Here is a 24041-nt window from a genome sequence, read left to right as displayed (position 1 = left end):
AGATTTGTTCAGTCAAGTGGGAAGGATTGATCATCTGTAAAAGCAAGAATTTCTCCTGTGAGTTAGATAAGATTGATGACAAAATGCATTTTTAAAGCGTCTATAATCTGTATTTTTGTAATAACAATGTATCAAATGACAGTGGATTCTTTGGATGACGTGGGAGTGATAAAAAAAAAACTCCAAATGAATAATAAAGTTGGTCCTTAACTCTTAGATGTATAAATAAGCAACACTGCTATCATGCTAACATGTTCATAATGACAGTGCTAACAATGCTAAGATGGTGCAGTGGTAAGCATGTTGCCTCATAACAAGAGGGTCCCTGGTGTGATACTGCAAACTTGCCAGAATATTTGGCTATACCCCATTTTTTTGGTTGTTTTGTGTGTCTTTGAGGTCATCTTGCATCTTTTTTTGATAAGTTTGTGCCTCTTCATTGTCATTTTGTGTCTCCTTTGGTTGTTTTGTGTCTCTCTGTAGTCTTTTGTGTCTCTTTGGGGTAATTTTGCAACTTTTTGGGTAATTTTGTGTCTCTCCATCGTAATTTTTTAGCTTTCTGTAGTCTTTTGTGTCTCTATGAGGTCATTTTGTATCTCTTTTGGTGGTTTTGTGTCTCTCTGTAGTCATTTTGTGTCTCTTTGAGGTCATTTTGTATCTCTTTTGGTGGTTTTGCATCTCTTTTGGTGGTTTTATGTCTATCTATTGTCATTTTGTGTCTCTGAGGTCAGTTTGCATCTCTTGGTGTTTTTTTCTGTCTCTCTGAGGTCATTTTGTATCTCTTTGAGGTCATTTTGCATCTCTTTTGGTGGTGTNCTTTGAGGTCATTTTGTATCTCTTTTGGTGGTTTTGTATCTCTCTGTAGTCATTTTATGTCTCTTTGAGGTCATTTTGTGTCTCTTTGAGGTCATTTTGTATCTCTTTTGGTCATTTTGTTTCTCTTTGAAGTCATTTTGTATCTCTTTGAGGTCATTTTGTATCTCTTTTGGTGGTTTTGTATCTCTCTGTAGTCATTTTATGTCTCTTTTGGTTATTTTGTGTCTCTCTGAGGTCATTTTGTGTCTCTAGTCATTTTATGTCTCTTTGAGGTCAGTGTTTTTTTTGGTCATTTTGTGTCCCCATGAGGTCATTTTGCATGGTTTTTTTGTCATTTTGTGTCTGTTTAACTACATTTTTTTTTATCTCTTTTGGTAATTTTGTGTCTCTCCGTAGTCTTTTGTGTCTCTTTGAGGGCATTTTGTGAGTTTTTCTTGGGGGTCATTTGTGTCTTTTTGAAGTTATTTTGTATCATCTTTGGTCGTTTTGTGTCTCTCTATAGTAATTTTGTGTCTCTTTAAGGTCAATTTGTATCTTCTTTGGTGGTTTTGTGTCTCTCTATGGTAATTTTGTGTCTCTTTAAGGTCAATTTGTATCTTCTTTGGTGGTTTTGTGTCTCTCTGTAGTCATTGTGTATCTCTCTGAGGTCATTTAGCAACATTTTGGGTCATTTTGTGTCTCTTTGAGGTTATTTTGTATCTCCTTTGGTCATTTTGTAGCTCTCTGTAGTCTTTTGTGTCTCTATGAGGTAATTTTCTGTTTGTTTGGGGGTTTTTTTGGTCATTTTGTGTCTCTAGTCATTTCGGGGGTTTTTTGGTCGTTTTTGTATCTCTCTGTAGTGAATTTGTGTCTCTCTGAGGTCATTTTGCATGTTGTTTTTGTCATTTTGTGTCTCTTTACGATCAGTTTGTATCTCTTTCTGTCATTTTGTGTCTCTGTAGTCTTTTTGTGTCTCTCTGAGGTCATTTTGTATTGCTTTGATGTTATTTTGTGTCTCTTTCTCATTTATGTTTCTTGGCAGTTCCCTCACATCTCTTTGTGGTCATTTGTGTCTCTTTCCAGTTGATCTGTGAAGGCAGTGGTGTAGTGGTAGTAGCTGATGAGGTGGGTGTACTGCTAGGTTGATGAATCGGCTACCGAGGAGGAAGTGGGTTTACTCTCCTATAGATATCAATGGCATTTTGGCTGATAGGTGGTTATACTGCAAACCGCCAGAAAAAGAGATGGGTACACCCCATATACCTGCATATACCCGACACAACACCACTGTCGTTCAGTCATCTATCCTTGAGAACAACCATTACTTGTCCATCTTCTGACCTGCCCCTAAACCCTGACCGCTGACCCCAAACACTCGACACTGTTGACCCAGAAACATGGTGTGAGTAAAGAGCCTCTTTGGCGGAGGGGCAGAAAGAGACAGGATGTACGAGGTAGCACCCCCACCCCCCCTCCAACTCTCAATAGCACTGTAAAAAAAAATAAAAGCCATCAGAATTAAGAGTTTAGCACCGGGCCAAATAGCTGGAGATTAACGGCTCCAAAAATAGGTGAAATGGTGTGTGTGTGTGTGTGTGTGTGTGTGTGTGTGTGTGTGTGCGCGATTGAGTGAGAGAGGAATTAACAGAGACGAGGAGAGAGACCAATAGAGGGAGAATTGTAGAACTAATTTGGTAATTTGGCCAAGAGTTGAAAGAGCCACTTCAGTCATTACTGTAAGTGCAGCCACAGCGTTTATGTATTTCTAAAATCCAGTGACCTAGTTAGCAGAAAAATGAATCTGCTGCTGCACACTGGAGTGGGATATCTGTGTGTGAGTGTTTTACCTTCCACTAGCACAGCAGCTAAGCTTACCAGCGGACCTGAACAGGACTAAAGTTAGTGGCTAAAGTTAGCCCTGTCTGTCACCTGATCCCAGTCAAGGGTCAGAGGTTAGATCCCTTTCAGTGGCTGTGGTTGGGTTTCACAGTCAGGTGGCTGTCATTAAACTGCTGTGAAATGTAGTTTCTGCAAGGGCATTTTCAACAATGATCAGATATTAAATATAAAATAGGAGAATTAAAAAAGGGATGCATGTATTTGATATGGTTTTTATCTCTTCTCGTTCAGATGGATTACTCAATACACAATGTGTTTAGGATTAAGATAAAATTTTTTAATGATGATTTAAAGTATTAAAAGGTAGGATGTAAAATGGAAACAAGATTATTTCCTCCTGTTGCTTTTACATTAAATGTAATATCTGTGATTAGACAAGGGAGACCAGAAACTGTAGTGGAGCAACATGTCTGGATTACAAATCCTACAGTGCCTCCATGTGGTGAAAGTTTCACAGAACATTTTCTTAACTCCAAAACCGTCACTATTAAAGACTGTGTATTTGATCTCTAAATCCTGAGAGACCAATTAAGCCATTAGACTGTTCAGTAAATGCCTGAAAGAGAGAAAAGGGTAAAAAGCTAAAGGTAGGAGGAGATACTGGGGCCCGCAGTGGGAGCCGGTGACACAGGCAGAAACAGACTGACAGCTGAGGTGACTCATGTCTATTTTTATTCAGCCGCATGTCTCTGTGGAAAACAGCTAAACAGACATGTTATACATCTCTTGTTTTGTATCGACAGATTGGAAATCAGGGCTACTGTAAAAGGCTTCTTCATGGCAGCTGTGGAACACTACAGAAAACAAAGCACACACCGCTGCAGAGTGCAACTAGAAAAAAAAAGACACTCAAACACAAATCATTTGAATATATATAACAGGAGGAAACACAGTCATAGTAGCGACTTCAAATTTGTTAGTAAAGCAACTTTTCTGATATGATAATGCCGGATGGCAACAGGTACTGTGAGATGTTTACAGATTGTGAAGTCAAATCTGCACCTTCTACACTTTATCACACTTTGGGCCTCATTCGCAGACAATACGTACACACAAATCTGTGCTCAGACCAAGGAACCAAGGGCGTAATTATAATATGTATTTGCAGGGGAGGGACACATACCCTCAATATTCAAGTGTGCTCAAAATGCCTCACACCCCCCACCACCCCAATATACTGATAAAAAATTAGATTAAAAAAATAAATAAAAAGCTATACTATGACAGACAACTACGCAACACCATCTGAAATAGTTGTTAGGAAATTTAATCATGATATTAAATGAATTGCCATTAGAAATACTGTGGGTTCTAGTATTACAGTGTATGTGTTGCTGTAATCCAAGCCGTTGCTCAACTGCTGTGGGAACAATCAATGTCAAACACTGTACCGTCTCGGTTTCATTACTTTAAAATATTTTTGTTAGTATGTCATTAGTATGTCATTAAAAAAAAAAAAAAATCAATCATACACCGGCTCCCTAAAACTGCACTCACTCATAAAACTTGGAGAACCCTTGATCCAAAAGTTGTGTTTCAAAATGCTTTAAAATGGTCTGTTAAGCTGTGAAGCTTCTAAGAATTCTAAAAATTACCCCGACTCTCCAGGAGGATTGGGTCGCAGAGGGTACTACAGGGTAGAGTGGGGTAGTGTTGAATACATGATTACAGCCCTGGCTTAAACTGTGTGAATGAGCGTTTTCTGCACAAATCCAGGATTCATCAAAATTTCCATCCATCCATCCATTTTCATTCGCTTATCTGGGGCCAGGTCGCAGGGGCAGCAGGCTGAGCAAAGCACCCCAGACGTCCCTCTTCCAACAACGCTTTCCAGCTCCTCCTGGGGGACCCCAAGGTGTTCCCAGGCCACATGATAAATGTAATCCTTCCAGTGTGTTCTGGGTCTGCCCCGGGGCCTCCTACCAGTGGGACGTGCCTGGAACACCTCTAACAGGAGGCACCCAGGAGGCATCCTGATCAGATGCCTGAACCACCTCAACTGACCCAAATCGACGCCAAGGAGCAGCGGCTCTACTCCGAGCTCCCTCCGGATGTCCGAGCTCCTTACCCTATCTCTAAGGCTGAGCCCAGACACCCCACGGAGGAAACTCATTTCAGCTGCTTGTATCCGCGATCTCATTCTTTCGGTCACTACCCAGAGCTCATGACCATAGGTGAGGGTTGGGACGTAGATGGACCAGTAAATCGAAAGCTTTGCCTTCCGGTTCAGCTCCCTCTTCACCACGACGGACCGGCGCAGCACCTGCATCACTGCAGAAGCCGCACCAAACCGCCAATCAATCTCACACTCCATTCTACCCTCACTTATGAACAAGACCCCGAGATATTTGAGCTCCCTCGGGGAGAGTTACTGCCTCCTCATTAATTATTGTCATAATTAAAATATTTAACTATAAAAACTGAGTGTCCCAGCCCTGGTTTACAGTGGAGTAGCCTATACGAGATTGTCCATACTGAAATGTTATTGACTTGGCTTATAACGATTGGCTGCTCCCATCAATTTCTAGTGCTGTGAAATTGCACATATATAAAAGGTATATAAAAGATCCTTTAGCTCTATAATTTACCTTCAAGCAGGCATTCAGGTATCTAGCCTTAAAGGCTTCTTCAGAAGCTGATATAACATGTTTAAAGAGAATGACAAACGTCTTACCAGCCGTTTCCGACTGCCAAGACATTTACTAATGTGTGCGTAGATGCAGCTTTATAGCATTCTCCATAATACACCCCAGGCAAACGTTTTCCTCAAGTAGACAAATACAAGCACATCAATCTTGCACCTGTCAGTTTTGAATGACTCTGGTTCACTAACATGCACACATTGGTAAGAGCGTGTCATGAATCCGATGGTAATGTAGAATTTATACTTCTGCGCTAAATCAACGCTATAGCTACGTTGTCGACATGGAGCCTACGTTGTAGCCTGACATGCACCTCCCCAGAAATGTAACTACATGTTGCGGCGACGCAGACCTCCTGTCTATTTCTGTAAGCTGAAACCATTTCCCTCAGTGGAAACAAAGCTTTTATTTACTTTAATTTCACAGATAAGAAACAATAAATTGTGAAGACAGTAAAACCTCCACATAAATAGCATTTTAAGTCTTGTGAGCAGAGGGAATCTCAGCTAGCTGCTAGGCTAATTTATACAATGTAAAGTGCCATAGACTTGTACTAATAACGTTAGCATGTTATATTTGTTTGGAAAACGTGTTTAGTATAAGACAGTTGTTTTGTCAGTGAACCTTGTGAGTTGTAATGGAGCTGAATTTTGTAATGTTACCTTTGTTACATGTTGCTGTTGTCCCTGGTTTTATATGATAAGAGGAAGAGATCGCTAGCTGCTAGGCTAATTTATACAATGTAAAATGCCATAGGCTTGTGCTAATGACGTTAGCATGTTGTATTTGTGGGGAAAATGTGTCCAGATAAAGACAAGTGTTTGTCTGTGAATGCTGCGAGTTACAGTGAAGCTGATTTGTGTACTTGTGTTTGAAACTGTCTCTATTAAGCCATGTTTAATGTGTGTTTAATGTGTGTTTAATGTGTGTTTTGAATCAACTAAACTTTACAGCACTTCACATAAACTCCACCGCCGACTAGTGTAACTGCAGAGTGACACAGACACACCACCGCACAAGTATAAATGCTCACAACGGCGTAGGCGACGTGCATAAGGTCTGCTGCATAAGTATAAATCCCGCTTCATTCTGCAGGCACTCTTATTTTGTGCACAAAGTCGGAACATTTCTAAGCACGTATTAGTGAATGACACCAAATGTTTGCATGACGTCCCTTCATCAGAGCCTCCTGTGCTTCCCTTTTCATTGTTTTCCCATCCTCTACCACACCTCTCTCTCAGCGCTCTTGTCTTGTCACATCCTCTATTCTTCTTTTTTATGTTCACACTTAATTCTTTATCATTCAATACAGTATTTACAGAACTTTATTCCAGCTTCCCCCTGTGTCTCTTTCTGTCCCTTTCAATCTGCCGTTGATCCCTTTTTTTTTTTTTTCTTTACTTTTCTCTTGTTTCCAGATCACATTTCCTTTGCAAAACAGTGTTCCCTCTAACTGCAGCCAAATTCATTTGAATAAATGAGTCAACAAGATTAAATGTAAGTGAGAAAATGTGCTACATGGGTGGCTGATACAAGCAGATCTTGTGATAAAAACGTGGCTGGTAAAACCCCAAGCTGAAGATCTGAATAACAATATTACAATACTAAAAACACATTTAAAAAATGTTGCTCCGTGTTCCCACAGAGCCGTGGTTAATCATGTCCGCAGCAGAGTCGCTTTAGTGCGTAGTGGATCCAGGGCGCCAGACGCAAGGCTGCAGACCCAGGTTGGAGGTGCTGAACCTGGGCCTGGGGACTCTGCTCGGGTGAGTGCTGCTGGATGCTGGCCGAGAGGCACCAGCGGGGCAGACGGGACTCAGATCTGGGGCGCTCTTAAACTGCCTGTTGGCCTGCGTGTTGCTGGAGGGTGGAAGGTGCAAAAAAGTTGGAGACTGGACTAGATTCTGAGCAGGGGCAGCGGAGAAGGTGGGGAGCTGAGGGAGTGGAGCAGTAGGGGCAGGGGGAGGTGGGGGAGACAGAGGGGAGGTGGCCCACTGAGGTTGGGGTTGAGGCTGGTGGGGTTGGTAGGGGGTGGGGCCAACTGTGGGTGGGGGAGATGTGACATCAGAGCACCACAACGGCTCTCCAAGTGTCGTAGCTGATCGGGGTACAACAACTTTGAGTGCGGGCCCTGTGGATATTGGCGGCGGCGTGGAGAAGCGCTTCACCTCATACACCCGTGCTGTCTTCTGAGGACCACTTGTCATTCCTCCCTGCTGCTGATAGGTAGAGGTGTGTTGGGGAACCCCGCCCCCATAGCTGAACAGAGTAGAGTTGAGCTGGTAGGGCTGGTGGCTCATGACATCCACGGACTTGAGGCCGGCTTTCTGACCTTTAGATCCAGCTGGCCCAGACTTTGTCTTTGACACCTCAGGCTTCTTCTGGGCCTTCAGAGGGCAGGAGGGAGAGAGGAGGGGGTTGTAGCTGATGGGCGGAGGAGCACGGATGCTGGATGAGTACTTCCAGGTGGCAGGGAGAGAAGGTGTGGGCGAGGACTCCCTCGTCTGGGCGGGAGAGAAAGGTGCTGCAGCGACAGAGGGAGATCGCTCCACAACGTAGCGATCCATCCTGTTCTGCCTGCGAGCAAACAGCTCACCTCCTTTCCCCGCCAGCTGTGGCACCTGAGGGGTTTGGGGTTTGGGAGCTACAGGAGGTGGCCTGGGTCTTCGCTGAGCCTGCATGAAGTTGCAGGCCTCTGCACCCAGCCTCAGCCAGTCCTCCTCGGGCCCTGACTCATGCCCGGCCTCCCCGCTGGGCGCAGCTCCGGGCTCGGCGCCTGTGGCTTTCCCAAAGTGGTCGTCCATGTTCTGGACCATTGACAGCAAGTCTGGGTTTGGATTAATATCTTTGTTCTGGACTGCACAGAACATCGGCTTCTTGTTGCTACGACGACGGGCTTCATGCAGGATGCCGGTGCGAGCGGCAGGGACCGAGATGCGCTCCTCACGTGTCGCCAGGGAATCGGCGGCAGGAGCCTGGGTAGGTGATGCGGTTGCCATGGCAGCATGGGGACCAGGAGTCACAGCACCTGTCATGTTGATGTAGGGGTGGACAGATGGAGATGGAGGAGGTTGGGCGGGAGGAGGAGGAGGAGGAGGAGCAGGCTGGGCATGGAAGGAGGACTGAGTCAGATCAGGGGGATGTGGAGGGGAGATGGGAGAAGCAGGAATGCAGGTGGAGGGAGGTGGATAAGCAGGAGCAGGAGGAGAGGGGAATTGCTGTGGAGCTGTAGAGGAGAAGGGTTGAGCAGGCAGAGAGAACGGGGTGGAGGGGGGAGCATACGCTGCGGGCTGAGGGGAAAATGTGTGCGGATTTGTGGCGGGCTGGGAGAAAGCTGCAGAGGACAGAGAGGAAGGAGGCGAGTTAACAGAGGGGGGAGTGTTGCTGTTGTTATTTCTTGGAGGGATGTACAGGGAGGTGCTAGACACCGCTCTTCTTGCATCTGGCCCTGACTGAAGGCGAGAAGGCTGGATCGTCACCATGGAGACAGCCGCCACGGGTTTGGTCGCCATGGTCATGGCCGTGGGTTTGGGTTGGGGGGGGCGAAACATAACAGAGGTTACAGATGCACGAGAAGCAGCGGGGCCTGGGGTGAAGGGGCGCGCAGTGCGGTTCAGAACACCTGGATTCAGGTGATGATCTGAGTCTGTGACTGGACTAAGATTAGGGTTCGGACTGGGATTAGGGTTGCCATGTTGCCCGTTTTGACTTGGAAGGGGCGTCTGAGAGGGCGGGCTCAGAACAACACTAGCCCGACTCACAGCCACCGACCCCCCGTTGGTCAGGGCCACAGCTGGAGGAGACATGTGTGCAGGCTGATTACTGATTGGCTGCTTTGTGATGCTGCTCTCCAGCCTTGAGCCCTGATAGGCTGAGCTCTCCGGCCCTGAGACCTCCAACCCTGGGCTTTGACTGACAGAGGTCAAAAGTCCTGGTGTCTGATAAGCTGAGATGTCCAGCACTGAGCTGTGATTGGTTGTTGGCGTTGTTGGAGTTGTTGGTGTGGTTGACGGGCAGGCGGAGCTTCTCCTGTCCAGCAGGTCTAGATAACCTGTGTCCCACGTAGGGTCAAACGATGCAGAGAATCCCTCTTCGTCAACCTCTGATCCACTCAGAATGGAGCTTCCTCCTTCCTCCTCTGTCTCCCCTCCTGTGTCTCCTTCTGTCTCCCCTCCTCTGTCTCCCTCAGCTTTGCCGAAGCAGGTCAGTGTGTACTTCTTGGCCCTCTGCCGGCGTTTCTTGAACATAAGCACCCCCTTCGAGTTGGGGTTGGGAGCATCAGTCAGCAATGAGGCAATAGAGCGGCATTTAGTGCGAGCTTCTTTCACCTGTTTCTCCACCACACTCTCCCCACGCTGCAGCTCTGCAAGACAGGAAGAGGAAAGACACCAAAATAAATGTGTTGAAAGAGAGATGATACAAAGGAGAGAAGCAATCATGGGATTTTTGTTGAATACCTAACAAGGCACAGAGCGACAAATAATGGAAACAACAGCATGATAGCCCTCTCTGACTGTGAGCAGCAGCTGATTTTTACAGTATTATCACAGCGAGGAGCTGTGATGAGGATTTCCAGTGACAGACAGGAGTGTGTGTTGTGGATTTAGAACAAAGAATTCCTGCTGCTTTCCAGAGTTGAGTCACACACTCCGGGAAGGTTAGATCAAAGTGTCACTCCTGAACAAATGCTTGTTTGTGCCTGTGTGTGCGCACGCCAGCATGTGCACATGTGTATCTCTGCTTAGTCCAAAGCTATTTGAGTCCTTTTAGTACCTTGGCTCACCTCACATGAATATCCTCACTACATAACTATAGTCTGATGCAGCCTCTGTGCACACACATCTTCATTCTACGCAGCCAAGCTCACCGAGACATAACAAACACACAGTCCCAATGTCAAACTTGATATTTCAGTTGAAAAGTTCAAACATTTCTCAAGCAAAGACTTCATATAACAAGATGTAAAGGAGAACAACAAATCACAGCAATGTTAACGGCTCTGGGAGCTAAATGCTAACACATCTTAGCGTAGCATATTATCATTTCTAATTAGCAGAAACAACAAATGAGGCTGGTGTTTGGTCGTAAACCCAAGTAATTGTTTGACCCAATGATGGCACTAGGGCAGGAGCTGGCAACCTGCAGCCAGCGGCGGACCGAGCACGCAGGAAAGCTTCCCCTGCACCCCCTGTCCAAAACGTATCCTCTATAGTTATTATATGTATTACAAACGGGGACAAGAGCAAATGAGAAATCGACATGTATAAACAACTTGGCTAACAAACAATCATAATGAATAAACAATAAAATACAAAATATGGTTTGTGCAAATTTGCAAATTTCGTCTTCTTTTTTTTCGAGCTCACTCCGAAGGCAGCTTGGGAAGTGACTTGTAGAGACAGACACCAACGAAAAAAGCTGTACTTTATTGTCAGCATGATACGCTGCCGGTTGCCGTTCTAGTTTAACTGTGCCCAGCGGCGTCAGGGGGAAATGCAGCGGGACAAGGACGAAAGTTAAGGTGGCGAAAGTCTGACTAGGGCGGGCAGAAGGGGTGGTGCATGGGTCCAACAAACATGGACTTTCACCTGAGAGAGTGGTGTTTGTGTCCTGTAAGATTCTAAAGCCAAACCCTGTTCTTTTTTCCTGAACCTAACCACGTGTGTTTGTTGTTGGAGGGAAAAAACGTCAATCCAAGGTGCTGTATGGACGTAGTTATTTTGAAAGAGACTGTATGTAAACGTTAAATTTCCTGCGAAAACCGAAGTGTATTTTGAAAGAAGACAACGGATGCAACAAGCAGAACTTGACACGGTGTCCAAGAACATCAACAAAAATTTTTTGCCTAACCGCAATAGCGATGGCTAGTCTTGAGTCTTGATTCCAAATCCAAAAAAACAGAGAATTATAGTGTGTGGACAGAACTGTTTGCTTTCACAGCCAAATAATAATAAACAGCCCACTGCAGAGTAGCCACCCTGTTGTAATACATAGTACTGAATGCTCATTTAGACCTATTGGTAATGTTGATAAGCTTATTCAGACCTAATAGGCTGTGTTACCTTTATTACAGGGCTCACATATGTTTTGCGGCTCAAGACAGATGTTTGCTAAGACAAGCTAAAGAGATCACAAAAGTTATAAGGATTCATACCTGAGGGGAACATGAACGTCTAAACCCAAGTTTATGACAAACCTTCCAATAGCTTTGCAGACATTTCACTCAAAACCACAAATATGGATTTTACCACAGTCATGAATATCTGCACCAAATTTCATCCCTATCCAGTTTGGACCAAAGTAGTGGACTCACCAACCAGCAAACTGACGTGGTTAAACATTTTTTTCATTTATATATCCGACCCATAATAAGCAGCATAGCTTCATCGAGTAGATAAAGCATCACAGTATAGACACAACGTCTTATATGATTCACTTTTACAGCGTAAAACCACAAAATAAGACTCGCTAACTTAGCCTCACAGGTCAGGATCATCAGTCAAGTCCATTACAGCACAACAAAAACAATAACCTTGACGTTTCTCTAAAATTGAAAAAGAAAAACAACAGTCACGTCTAACATGAGTGAATCTGTGTGTACATGAGTATACGCACATAGAAGGATTTTAATGTGTCTTACCTGCGTACACGGTGTGTGGGACTGTGTGTCCACCTATGTCTGACCCTGAAGGAGATGTGAGGTCCCTCATCTCACAATTGTGAGCGTGTGTGTGTCCTTAAACTCCCTCAGACCCTCCCACACACACCCTCGCAGCGTCCAGGTCTGCTCTGAGTGGGGACCTGTTTAGTCTCTGTCTTCCAGCTCTTCTCTCCAGGGCACAGCCCATGTAAAGACCTTTGTCTGTGTCCGGCAACCCAAACCAACACATGATGTCAACCCACTATTCCTGTCTGTCTGACAGGCATCAAACACCTGTCCAGTCTCTGTCTCATAAGCGCACAGAGCGACACAAGGACGGGAAGACCCCCTCGCCAGAGGATATTTAGACAGCAGTGTCATTGAGTGTGTGTATCTGTGTGTTTGTGTATGTGTGTATGAGTTCATAAAGCCAATTATAGTTTATAGAGGAGCTCGGTCATAACTCTTTACTGTTGTGCTGCACTCTGCTGCTGCTTACACAGACACAACTCTCAGTACTCAGTAGCAGCAGAGCTAACAATCACTTAACCAAAGCCAAAGGCAAAGCATATGTGTGTGTGTGTGTGTGTGTGTGTGTGTGTGTGTGTGTGTGTGTGTGTGTGTGTGTGTGTAACGTGAGAAAGGGCAGGTCCCTGAACACCTCAGTCATCATTCATCATCCTAATCATTCATAGTAAAGCCCTAACCTAAGTCATTCACCAGATGATGGCACGCTCATTGCTGCAACGTTCGCTCATATGAAGTCATGACTCAGTCAGCACATAGTTATCCGGTTTGATCAGCTGTGATCGTCACTACCTTATTGAAACAATGACTTAACCAGACAAGGATGATGAATCTTCATGGGTTAAAGGAGTAGTTTAACATTTTGGGAAATAGTCTTAGTTTGCAGAGATGTGGACTCACGTGCCAAAATCAAAATCAAAAAAGACCTGCACCTCAACTTGGACTTAAACACCAATGACTCGTGGCTTCACTTGGATTTAAGCTTTTTGGCTTGACGATACTTGATACCTTTCCCCAAACCCAAAGATTAAAAAAAAAAATTCCGAACGTGGTCTCACTCCGAAGTCGTCGAAATCCGACGCTTGGGCAGTGACTTGGAGCGTAAGAAACCAACTAACATCAGCATAATATGTGGCCGGTTGCTGTTCTAGTTTAATGGTGCCTGGCGGCGCCAGAGTGAAACGCGGCGGGACAAGGACAAAAGTTAAGGAGGCGAAAGTCCAACTAAGGCGAGCGGAAGGGGTGGCGGATGGGTCCAACAAACATCGACCTTCACCCAAGAGAGCGGTTCATGTCATGTAAGATTCTAAAGCCAAACCCTGTTCTTTTTTCCTGAACCCAACCATGTGTTTGTTGTTGAAGGGAAAAAAAGTCAGTTTGCTGTGTTGTACTGACGTGGTGCGTTTATTTTGAAAGAGACTGTATGTAAACATTAAATTTCCTGTGAAAACTGAAGTGTATCTTGAAAGAAGACAATGCATGTAACAGACAGAACTTGACATGGCGTCCCAGAACGTCAACAACCAACACACCCAGGGTGCCTTGGACATCGTATGTGGACGTGGGTCCATGACCAAACGTCAATACATGACGAGGATCGGAGCTTTCCTCTTTTTTTAATTATTTAATCAACATTAACGCTAATAATTTCCAGCAAGTCCGCACTTAATTCCCCAGATGATCAACTTTGTTTGAAGAAATCCGACAGCTTCCAATCAAATTGCAGGAGAGAACCATAAAGAACTAACACTACATTACTATAATTTCGTTGTACGACGCAGTAGTCAACAAAAAATTGCAGTTTGCAAAATATGCTGGTTGAAAATTACAGATAGACGCAACAACTTTATTTTAACAAAATAATACAAATTTTAAAAAGCATTCATGATTTTGGTACATTTAATGTTTTATTACTCTGTTGTTAAAATGGCATCACATTTGGGGAAGAGAGCATTCTGACTTATTTAGGACCTGGGACCTGACTCTAGACTTGAGTGCAAAGACTTGAGACTTAATTGTGACTTGTAAACAATGACTTGTTCCAACCTCTGGAAGTCTGATTCCACTTTCGCATCTTTTCATTTGTTGGCACGTAACTGTTGATGAATTGTTATTTCTGCACCTCTGTTTTTGTGCAGATTAAGCTAACGAGCTATAACATGTTCATCAGTGAGCTTTAAAGACGGAGGCTGGTAGGGTGACTTTTAGCTGGAGTTGGAATAAAAATAACTTAATTCTGGAACGTTAACTTGTAATGTTACTCAATGCTCCACATTTAAGGGTACTGTTTGCAGTGGAAACACTAGGGTCTAGGTACCATGTCTGAAGGGTTACTGTTCGTTCCAAAGGTACCATACTGAAAATGCTTGGTGGAAACGGGGCTTTTGTTACCTTTGGACAGGGCCAGGTTAGCTACCATCCAGATATCCGGTATAGATTTTCTCGTATAACTCCCAGCAAGAAGTGTATTTCCAAAAATGTAAAACTATTTTGAGTATTTTTTTAGCTTATAAAATGCCTAAATCTATTGAGAAACACATCATTACGATCCACAAATAAAGCAGACGACTTCAGAATGACAGTTTTGTCCGACCAACAGCCAAAAAACACAATGACATTTGATTTATAACAATATAAAGCAGAGAAAAGCAGTAAACCCTCACATCAGAAAAGCTAAAACCAGCAAATGCTTAGCTTGATTAATGACTTAATTATGATAATCTGCTGTTTATTGACTAATCAATGACTCAACTAATCATTTGAGGACAAGGAACAGAGAAGTTTCACCAGTGTGAAGCCTGCTGAGCACACACACACACACTCTCATGCAAACACACACTCATACACCACATAGTCAGCTGTGTGGCCTGTAAGTCAGTGCTGCATTCAGTCTGTCGATCAGAAGCTTCAATGCCTATAAATACAGCGAGCGAGGCAAATGCTCTGAATACTGACAGAAGAGATGGACTGTTTCAGGGGACAGAGGGGGAAGGTGGAATATCTCTGCAGGTATCTGGTGTATCTCACCCAATCACCACCAGCCTGTAAATGTAACTGGATGCTCCAGATGTAGAAAACCACCACTAGAGGGGGATCTAGCTGTTGATAAACGTAAAGACTACACAGCCAATGCCCTCGGAGACACCAGGGGAATCTTTGAAATTTAAATTAATAAGCAAAAACCCTGCGGTCAACACTGAAATAGTTGCATCACCGTGAGAAACTACAGAGGTTTCTGTTTTTGGTTAACAGCTGGTGTTACATTCTCAAACTTCACAGAAGAAGAAGTTTGAACCCAAACTTACATCCAAGATATAAACTGTATTTAGCGTAGGTGGAAGTGATATCACATCAATGGCATGCAGCACAGGACTATAATTAGCACTGTAACATTAATTATACATTATTTTCTAAATAACTATGATGACGAGGTATAATTACCGAACACAAATAAGATCATGGTAGCCTTTAACTATTTTTCCACGGCCACCTTAACTTCTTGTCATCACTTCATTGGTGTTACTTGCTGTGTTTGTGTTTTCTTGAGCTTTACATGTTTGAAAGGATTTTACAGTATCAGTAAATGTCTTAATCTTATTTAAGTACTTTTAGTGTCAGATGGAAATGATTATTGATGTTTAAACTCTTACTGGTAGCACCTGACAAACTCAGATTTGCAGAAGTCAGTATCCTCTTTTACATTGCCTCTGGGTAATTTGTTGCATGTGTGTAGTTTTGTGTGCACACAGCCTGGCATGTTATGTATGTATTTGCAACATATCCTTATACAACTGTTTGTATGGCATCCAACGAATTAGTGTCCAGTTAATTAGCATCCCAATAAGGTTAGGTTAAGGAAAATAATCGTGGTCAGGCATCGTCACAGTGTTTAATGTAAAGTTACATACTTAACGTAAAGTTCTATGGGTTAGGTTTAGGAAAGTAAAGTTACGTAGGTTAGATTGAGGAAAAGAATCATGGGTGGGCCTTATTACTTTTCGTACTTGACATAAAGTTACGTGGGTTAGGTTTAGTAAAAAAAAACCCTTAGTTTTAAGTAAATTTATGTACATAAGGTAACTCGCTTAATGTTAAGTTACGTTAAGTTTAAAGTTAAGTATTGGTGATGTAGGTTAGGTTTCGGAAGAAACATGGTTGGACATTGTCACATTACATACTTAACATAAAGTTTCGTACTTAACGTAAAGTTTCGTACTTAACGTAAAGTTGCATACTTAACGTAAAGGTACATGGTTAGGATTAGGCAAGTAAAGTTTCAAAGGTTAGGTTAAGGAAAGTAATGTTACATAGGTTAGATTTAGAAAAAAAATCACGGTTGGGCGTCATGACATGAAGTACTTGAACTACTTAAGTTATATACTTAACGTAAAGTTACGTGTGTGGTTTAGGAAAGTTAAGTTATGTAGATTAGGTTTAGGAAAGTAAAGTTACGTAGGTTAGGTTTAGGAAAAGAATCATGGTTGGGTGTCATCACATTGATATACTTTACTTAACATAAAGTTACTTACTTAATGTAAAGTTACATGGGTTAGGTTTAGAAAAGTAAAGTTTCAAAGGTTAGATTAAGAAAAGTAAAGTTACGTAGGTTAGGTTTAGGAAAAGAATCATGGTCGGGTGTTGTCACGTTAAGTACTTAACGTAAAGTTACATTGGTTAGGTTTATGAAAATAAAGTTATGTCGGTTAGGTTTAGGAAAAGAATCATGGTTGGGCCTCATCACATTAAGTACTCAACGCAAAGTTAGATCTAATCTTACTTTAGTTAGTTCCTAAAGTTAGATTTAGGAGAGTAAAGTTATGTTGGTTAGGTTTAGGAAAAGAATCATGGTTGGGCGACATCACGTGAAGTAGGCCTTCTTAACGTAAAGTACTTAAGGTAATTCACGTAACGTAAAGTTATGTTAAGTTTAAAGGTAAGTTTGGGCAAGTAAAGTTACATAGGTTAGGTTTAGGAAAAGAAACATGGTTGGACATTACATTTACATACTTAACATAAAGTTTCGTACATAATGTAAAGTACTTAACGTAAAGTTATATAGGTTACGTTTAGAAAAGTAAAGTTACGTAGATCAGGTTAAGGAAAAGAAACATGGTTGGCTGTAGTCATATCACATATGTAACATAAACTTATGTACTTAAGGTAATGTGACGATGTACGTTGAAATAACTCAAAGTTAACTTGGTTTCACACGGTACACAAACACCAGTCTCCTGGGGGAAAGTCCTGTGTTTTGTGGTCCATCCACCACTCCAACCTGCCTCCTTACACGGACCTTTGCTCTTTATACTACTTCCATCTTTACTTCCCTCAGGGCATGAGAACAGCCTGGTATTTAGTAACAGGTACACAGTAATAACAGTGTTTTTGTGTCTGAATTGATCTAAATCATTATGGTTGTGTGTGACTTCAAATGTGTATTTCCTCTTTTTCGCTTGTTAAGCATTTTGTACTCTCTGGATAAATTTACTTGTGACAGTGCGCTGTAGTTTTGTATGAAGATATACTCACTGGCTTGCCGTGCTTTGTCCATGTAGGTGGTGGAGAGCTCGTCGCTGACTGGGGTCTGCTGTGGTCCCACCATAGGTACCAGATGTTTACCAGAGCCCGACATCAAAGCCTCTTTCGCCCGTTCTGGAGACACAAGCGGTGGGCAGGCCAGCCCGATGCAGCCCCCTGCCTCCTGGAAGCCACTGTCCCCTTCTCCCTCTGCTTCCATTAACCCCTGATCAGGGGTCGGTGTGAGTGTGTGAGGGGTTAAAGTGTGTGGGGTGTGTGTTGGAGTGGTCCACTCAGTCTGGAGTGGCTGGTAGATGAGCTCTCTGCGAGGGACGCCGACAAGACCCTGACCGTCCCATTGCCCCTGCATAGAAAGGCCTACATCTGTGGCGCTCTCATACCTGAGAGGAAACGCAACAGAGTTTGTAACACTGTAGTGGGAGATATTCTTTTTTGGACAGGATATGGACAGGAAACCTGCAGCTTTTTAAAAAGCTTGATAAAAGAAAATTTCTATGACAGAATACACTGAAAACAGGAAGTCTCCATTCCTTACCCGCTCATCTCTGAGGTCTCCTCCTCTTCTTGGTTGTCATAGCGCGCAGGTGAGCGCGCATGAGGAGGTGTGCGGCGTTGGCGACGGTGCGTGAGTGACTGTGTATCTGCATCACTGTCTGTCTCTCCGTAGTACGCCTCACTGTCTGGAGGGGAAGTGATGCCCCTGGGAGAGAGGATGGAGGAACAGTGGGAGGGCAAGGGGCCTGCGGGGGGAGACAGGACCCCCGTGGAGAAGTGGAATCCAGGAGGAGCCCTGGAAATACACAAGTTGTGAAAATGTAAAACATGAATCGATTTGTTAAAAAAGATCTTCATGTTACAAAGTCTGTGTGATGTATGTGAGTCCATGCTCTGACCTTTTAACCCTCAGGTTGAGTGTTGAGCTCTCTGTGTCGATGAGGCTCATGGCCTGAGCATGACTCAGCTCTGCACACATGTGGTCGCCAATGGCAACCAGCTCATCATGCTCCTTCAGTCCAGCTCTGCATGCTTTGCTACGCCTGCGTACCTGCAGAGAGGACAGGGGTTAGAATACCTGTGGCTGTGGGAAAAGCAAAACCTTTACATTCATTTATAGACACATCAGATACATCACATACAGGGAAATATCCAGTAATTCATGTGGAATAAAAGTTAAGATTTAAGGAACTTCCTGTAAGTAAAGTCACCCAAAACACCTGTGCAAAGCATACCCGAAGTAAACTGAAAACTGTTCTTGTTCCACTTTTAGTCCATTAATATGCATGATCTCACTTGAAAGGCAACACTCTGAATTTTTACCCCAACAGTCAGAATCACCCCAAGTGAGAAATGTGTATTTAGGAGCTCACTGTATATAAAACACTTCTGGAAAAGAAGAAGTCTGAATTGAATAGACAGTTTTTTTCCCTTAAGACAACAGACAGAAGAGCCATTTGTTACGGGGTTGTTATAACGGTCTGTGATGCCAGGAATGAGTTCAGAACTGCGCTCAAGATCAGGAGTGTCACTGACTACAGGACCCATAATCCATCAGACCAACTGTTGTCTATTGATCGGCTCTGTAACCAGAGAAGAGAAGCAGTCCCATCCTTGCAACACAGGCCCTGTTGGCAACTGGAGGCTGTGGAGAGGACATGGAAGCTGCTATTGGCTCATGTGAGGTGTCAGTCAAAAGCTTGTAGTTCAGCCACCAGCATATTTTGTAACAAGTGTGATTGAACGCAAATATAGCACTCAGTGAGAGTTGGTAATGACCTTTATTTAAACACAGAATAAACAGTTCTTCGGGCTCAGAGCCCACACACAGTCTCTGGGTTCAGGGGCCAGGGAACGGACCAGGCCGAACTCAGAAGCTGGACCAAGAACGAGGATGTGAGTCCTCGGACCCGAACAGCTCAATCTGCTAGCAGGCAGAGGTAACAAACAGGGGCTTACTGATGGTGTGGTTGAGAAGGCAAAGTGTCTGGAACCAGAGGAGAAGTCCAGCGAAGCAGCAGAGCCGACGAGGGATGAGCAGCAGTAAAGTAGAGGCCAGGTAGGTGAAAGGAGAGCACACACACAAGGCAGCGTGTGACATCACACAGATAGTCTCTGAGCTGCAGTAGACAACTGGCAAGCAGGTGGGAACGCTCACGCTGAATCGTCGTTGCAGGAAAACACGACACAGCCACAGGTAGATGGAAACCAGAGACGCTGAGGCAGAGCTCATGGTCGGGGACAGAAGGGTGGTGAGTTCACCGGGAAACAGATGACGAAGACAGGTCAGAGGCAGGCAGGGTCGGAAACAGATGATCAGGCAGGTAAGGAGTGCTGGAGAGTCTTAAATGAGGTAAAGAACATTCTGGCACTGAGGGAGCGCTGATGAGAAGCAGCTGTGTGCACAGGTGAGTGGAGTTGTCTTGATGAGGGGGGCGTGGCTGGCAGGTAGAGTGAAAAAACACAGGGAGAGCAGGGGAGCAGAATGCAGGCTGTGACGTATTTACATGCAAACTGGATTTATTATGACAATAAGAGGAGAAATGTGAACATTTAAAATGATGCAACGACAGATTGTTGAAGAAGCCTGCATCTACTCATGGATAACCGTTAGCTAGCTCAGTGGTGCTCGGTGAGCTAGCAGTAAACGCACACTTCCCTCTGCACGGTGATACGGTTGGCTGGTGTGGTTCAGTAGAAAAAAAAAAAGGTTCCTACTGCTCACAACAGTGTCTGCAGATTAATTTGAGTAACCAGGTCATGATTTCTGAAAAGAGACAATGCCACTGAGCACTTTGAGCACCGCTAGCCGAACACTAAGCAACTTACACCAAAACAATCTAGACTGAAGCCATGTTAATACAAAAACTCAGTTGAAATTTTCGTTTTGAAAAAAGTTCCGCGTTCAGATGACAACGTTTTGATAACAATCGCTGTGCACACGGATCCGCAAAAATGACCAAAAACGCTGTAGTGTACATGCCAGGCCAGTAGTTGGCGGTGATGTATAAACAAACAAAATGGCAACTGCACAAACGTTTGTCTGGACGGACGACGAGATAGAGTTGCCACAGAAGATCTACACTTTGCTGGAGAAGCGTTGATAAATACAACAGGGTGAGCAGCACAAACAGAGCTCAGGAGTCCACCATTGTTGTTGTGATGGTCGACTTTCTCAGAGCTCAGGAGTCCACCATTGTTGTTGTGATGGTCGACTTTCTAGCACATACCTCGTGACTGGTAATGCGCATGTGCGAAAAGTATTTCAGAGGAGCAGCATATTGCAAGTTTGCATGACAACGGAGACGGAGCTGTTTCCAAAGAATTGCACTCTGGAACCTGTTTTCAAAACGTTTTCAGGCAACCAAAATGCAACTAAAGTAGACCGTTTTCCATTGAAATCGTTGTTGTATGAACAGGACCAGATAAATAGACCTAAGGGTAAGAAGAAAAACAATTTGTTTTTTTATTTTGGGGTGAACTGCCCCTTTAAGCCATCTCAGTATCGATATAATGGGCTGTCATCCAGATTATTACTTCAGTGTATTTCCTGTAAAACTCCTACAGGTTGTATGATGTTAAGCCCCGTTTCTAAACACTTTCAGTGTGGTACCTTTAGAACCAACAGTAACCCTTCAGACATGGTACCTAGACCCTAGTGTTTCCACTGCAAACAGTAAATGTGGGCGGGGTTGTTGTCGTCGAATCAGTCTTTGGTTAAATGACCTAAAGCTCAATGACCAGTGTTCAGAAACAGGCAGCTCTCCTGCCATCCTTGTCCCTGTATCAGAATAACTCATGAAGTCATGCAGCTGTTCTTGGAGGTCGCTAAGAGATGATGTCATAGGATCATTCAGGAAGTATGTCTGTGGTGGGGGGGTGGGGGTGGGTGAGGTGAGTATTCTTGTCCACTAGATTGCAGTTTCCTCTATAAGAAGATAAGGCCCTCAGCTCAGTCTCCAAACACACACACACACCTTATCACTGTGAAAAATGTTGAGGGGAGGAAAGTGTGTTCTCGCACCTACTTGGACTCTCAAGAGGACTCGGTATTCCCCTTTATCAGTGTCTCTTGACCCAGTAGTCCCAGTGTGGCAAGCACATGCAAGGACGAGCTGTCGATCTCGTACTTTCCCCCTCAGACAAATGTACACACATACACACACACACACACACGGCACAATCATGAAAGAGGGGGTTTGAACAGCTGCATCACCGGTCTGGACTGAAGGGGATGCCTGTCTTTCACCATGTGTTCCCTACATACCCAAAATAAAACCTTACAGGAAAACTGACCACATTCCTAGACAGACGAAGAAAGACAGGCACTACTGTGACGAGAAACAAAAAAAATACTCACAATACTAGAATTAAAAACTTTATGAGACGTGAAAGTGTATGAGTGTGTGAACAAGAAGCCTTTTTCCATGCTCTGCTTCCAGCTCCTCTTAAATGAGCTATTCTGATCCTCTAGTTTGTGCTCCATTCCCAACCGGGCTTATCTGAGGTATGCTCAACCTCACACACACACACAAATGGCAGGTCACATACATACACCAACAAGAGGAAGCACACACTGATTAAACGCTCATCAAAGGTGACCTTATCTGCTTGAAAATCCCGGATAAAGAGGAGCCTTTGGTGCCAGAGACACTCCACCTCCATTTTGAATCAGAGGTTACGACAGCTTATGAGTGACCTGGCAACTTTTCATGTCAGTGTGAGCGAGGTCGCATTCCTCCTCTCCAGAATAGATTTTCTTATTAGAGACAACATTCTGGTCTGTCAACAAACATAAACACCGACGCGAAAAGCTTTTGGAGAAACCAGACGTGAAAAAAAAAAAAAAAAATCCCGGGGCTTTAAGTTGGATTATTTTGTCTGAAAAATATGTGACGACGACAAATCTTCATTGTCAGCCGTGTGTTATCCGTTTTTGGATTAAGGGGCATCTATTGAAAGATATGGAATACAGTATTCCTATCTGTGTTTTCTGTTGTGTATAATCACAGGAAACTAAAAATCATTTTGTTTTCGTTACCTTAGAATGAGCCGTTTATGTCTACATACGGAGCTGGTCCTCTTACAGGGAGTCCACCATGTTTCTACAGTGGCCAAGGATGGACAAACCAAACACTGGCTTGGAAAAAGTCATTTACATTTCCTCATTTTTGCGTCAGCCTTGGTAGTTCTCCTACACATTTGGCACGCTTGCTAGATAGATGCCAATAAATCCTACAAACTGGATAAAATACCAATAAAGTACTTCATTCGATACCAATAATGTAAATGGAGTAGCATGTAGTGTAGCTTTACTTTCAAAAGTTTTGGTGAAATCTCGGCACGCTAAACTGACAACTCGGTCATGGACATCATGCTTGAATTCACCACACCACCAGACTGTATGGGTTATAGCTCCTGCTGCGGGAGTGTGAGCTCCATGCTGGGGATAGTTGGTGAGAATCCACTCGGATGCACACACACAATGACCTGGCTAACTGTTAGCATTGCATGGCTAACATTTCCTAAAGGTTTTGAACAGGCTGAACAACAAAGTCGAGCCATTTCGGTGTGAGTTTGTTTGTGACAGTTTAAGGGCTCAGTGTTGGATGTTGGCCACTGCTGCTGTGTTAGTTCGTGCTAACCAGACAGATGCTGACTGACAGTTCGCGTGGGGAGAGTGGTTCCTGAGACAGCAGCAACAGAAAGTTTGCTGATCCGGCGGGGAGTCTTGGTGCAAAAAGGATCCGATGCAGGTATCATGTGACTGGAGACGTTACGATACCTTGGTACTGGGTTATTTTTGTTTCATATCTTAAAAGTATCGAGCCTGAGAGTGATATTGGGTGATGCAAACATCATAGTGCACGCTTAGATTTAGTATACTGCTGTCTTTATACATACCATCTTCTTTACACATACTTGGTGTTTACAGTATTGTTAAGATGTTCTGGTATCAGGTATTTGCGCTCGTTGACACTGTTCAGGCAGCTGGTAGTTCTTGTGGTTGAAAAAATAATAACAGGAGAAGAAGAGAGAGTCGAGCTTGCATAGATTTGACTGATCTGTGTTCGGACTTAACTAAAGTTATGAGGGAAACCCAGAACGTGTTGGATTGTTTTATTCCTTCTCAAGCACCCACGTCACTTATATGAGCACAGACACCCAACCCACAACCCAAAGACATTTGGCTTACTCTCATAGAGGAATAAAGAAACAAAAAATATCCACATTTAAGCAACTGGAATCAGAAAAAAGTGACTTTTTTACCTTAAAAAATGACTTAACTTATTATTGAATTAGTTATCTTATCTTACTATATAATGACGAAAACTCTGTCTGTGTGTCTGTTCCACGTTTTTCTCCTCACTGACTTTGTCAATCCATGTGAAATTTGGCACAGTGGTAGAGGGTCATGGGAGGATGTGAATGAAGCAATATTACATCAATTGGCCAAAGGGGGCGCTATAGCAACTGATTGAAACTGCAAATGGGGCACATCTCAT

At 43.7% G+C, this 24041-nt stretch overlaps 1 protein-coding gene across 1 annotated transcript in view; it reads right to left on the bottom strand.

Annotated features, from left to right (window-relative positions):
• Positions 1-3310: 3310 nt before the first annotated feature.
• The window catches only part of LOC126399813 (synaptopodin 2-like protein), a 23402-nt gene continuing 2671 nt past the window's right edge, over positions 3311-24041 (bottom strand). The window contains exons 2-5 of the mRNA XM_050060089.1: positions 18435-18586; positions 18077-18331; positions 17533-17921; positions 3311-9699 (exon numbers count right to left, since the gene is read on the bottom strand). Coding sequence (XP_049916046.1) covers positions 7016-9699; positions 17533-17921; positions 18077-18331; positions 18435-18586 — 3480 coding nt within the window. The 3' untranslated portion in view covers positions 3311-7015. The remainder of the gene's footprint in view (positions 9700-17532; positions 17922-18076; positions 18332-18434; positions 18587-24041) is intronic.

This window comes from Epinephelus moara, chromosome 13, assembly GCF_006386435.1.
Source record: "Epinephelus moara isolate mb chromosome 13, YSFRI_EMoa_1.0, whole genome shotgun sequence".
NCBI lineage: Eukaryota > Metazoa > Chordata > Actinopteri > Perciformes > Serranidae > Epinephelus > Epinephelus moara.
The sequence above is the reverse complement of the archived record's forward strand: the minus strand, read 5'-3'. Positions and strand labels throughout refer to the sequence as shown.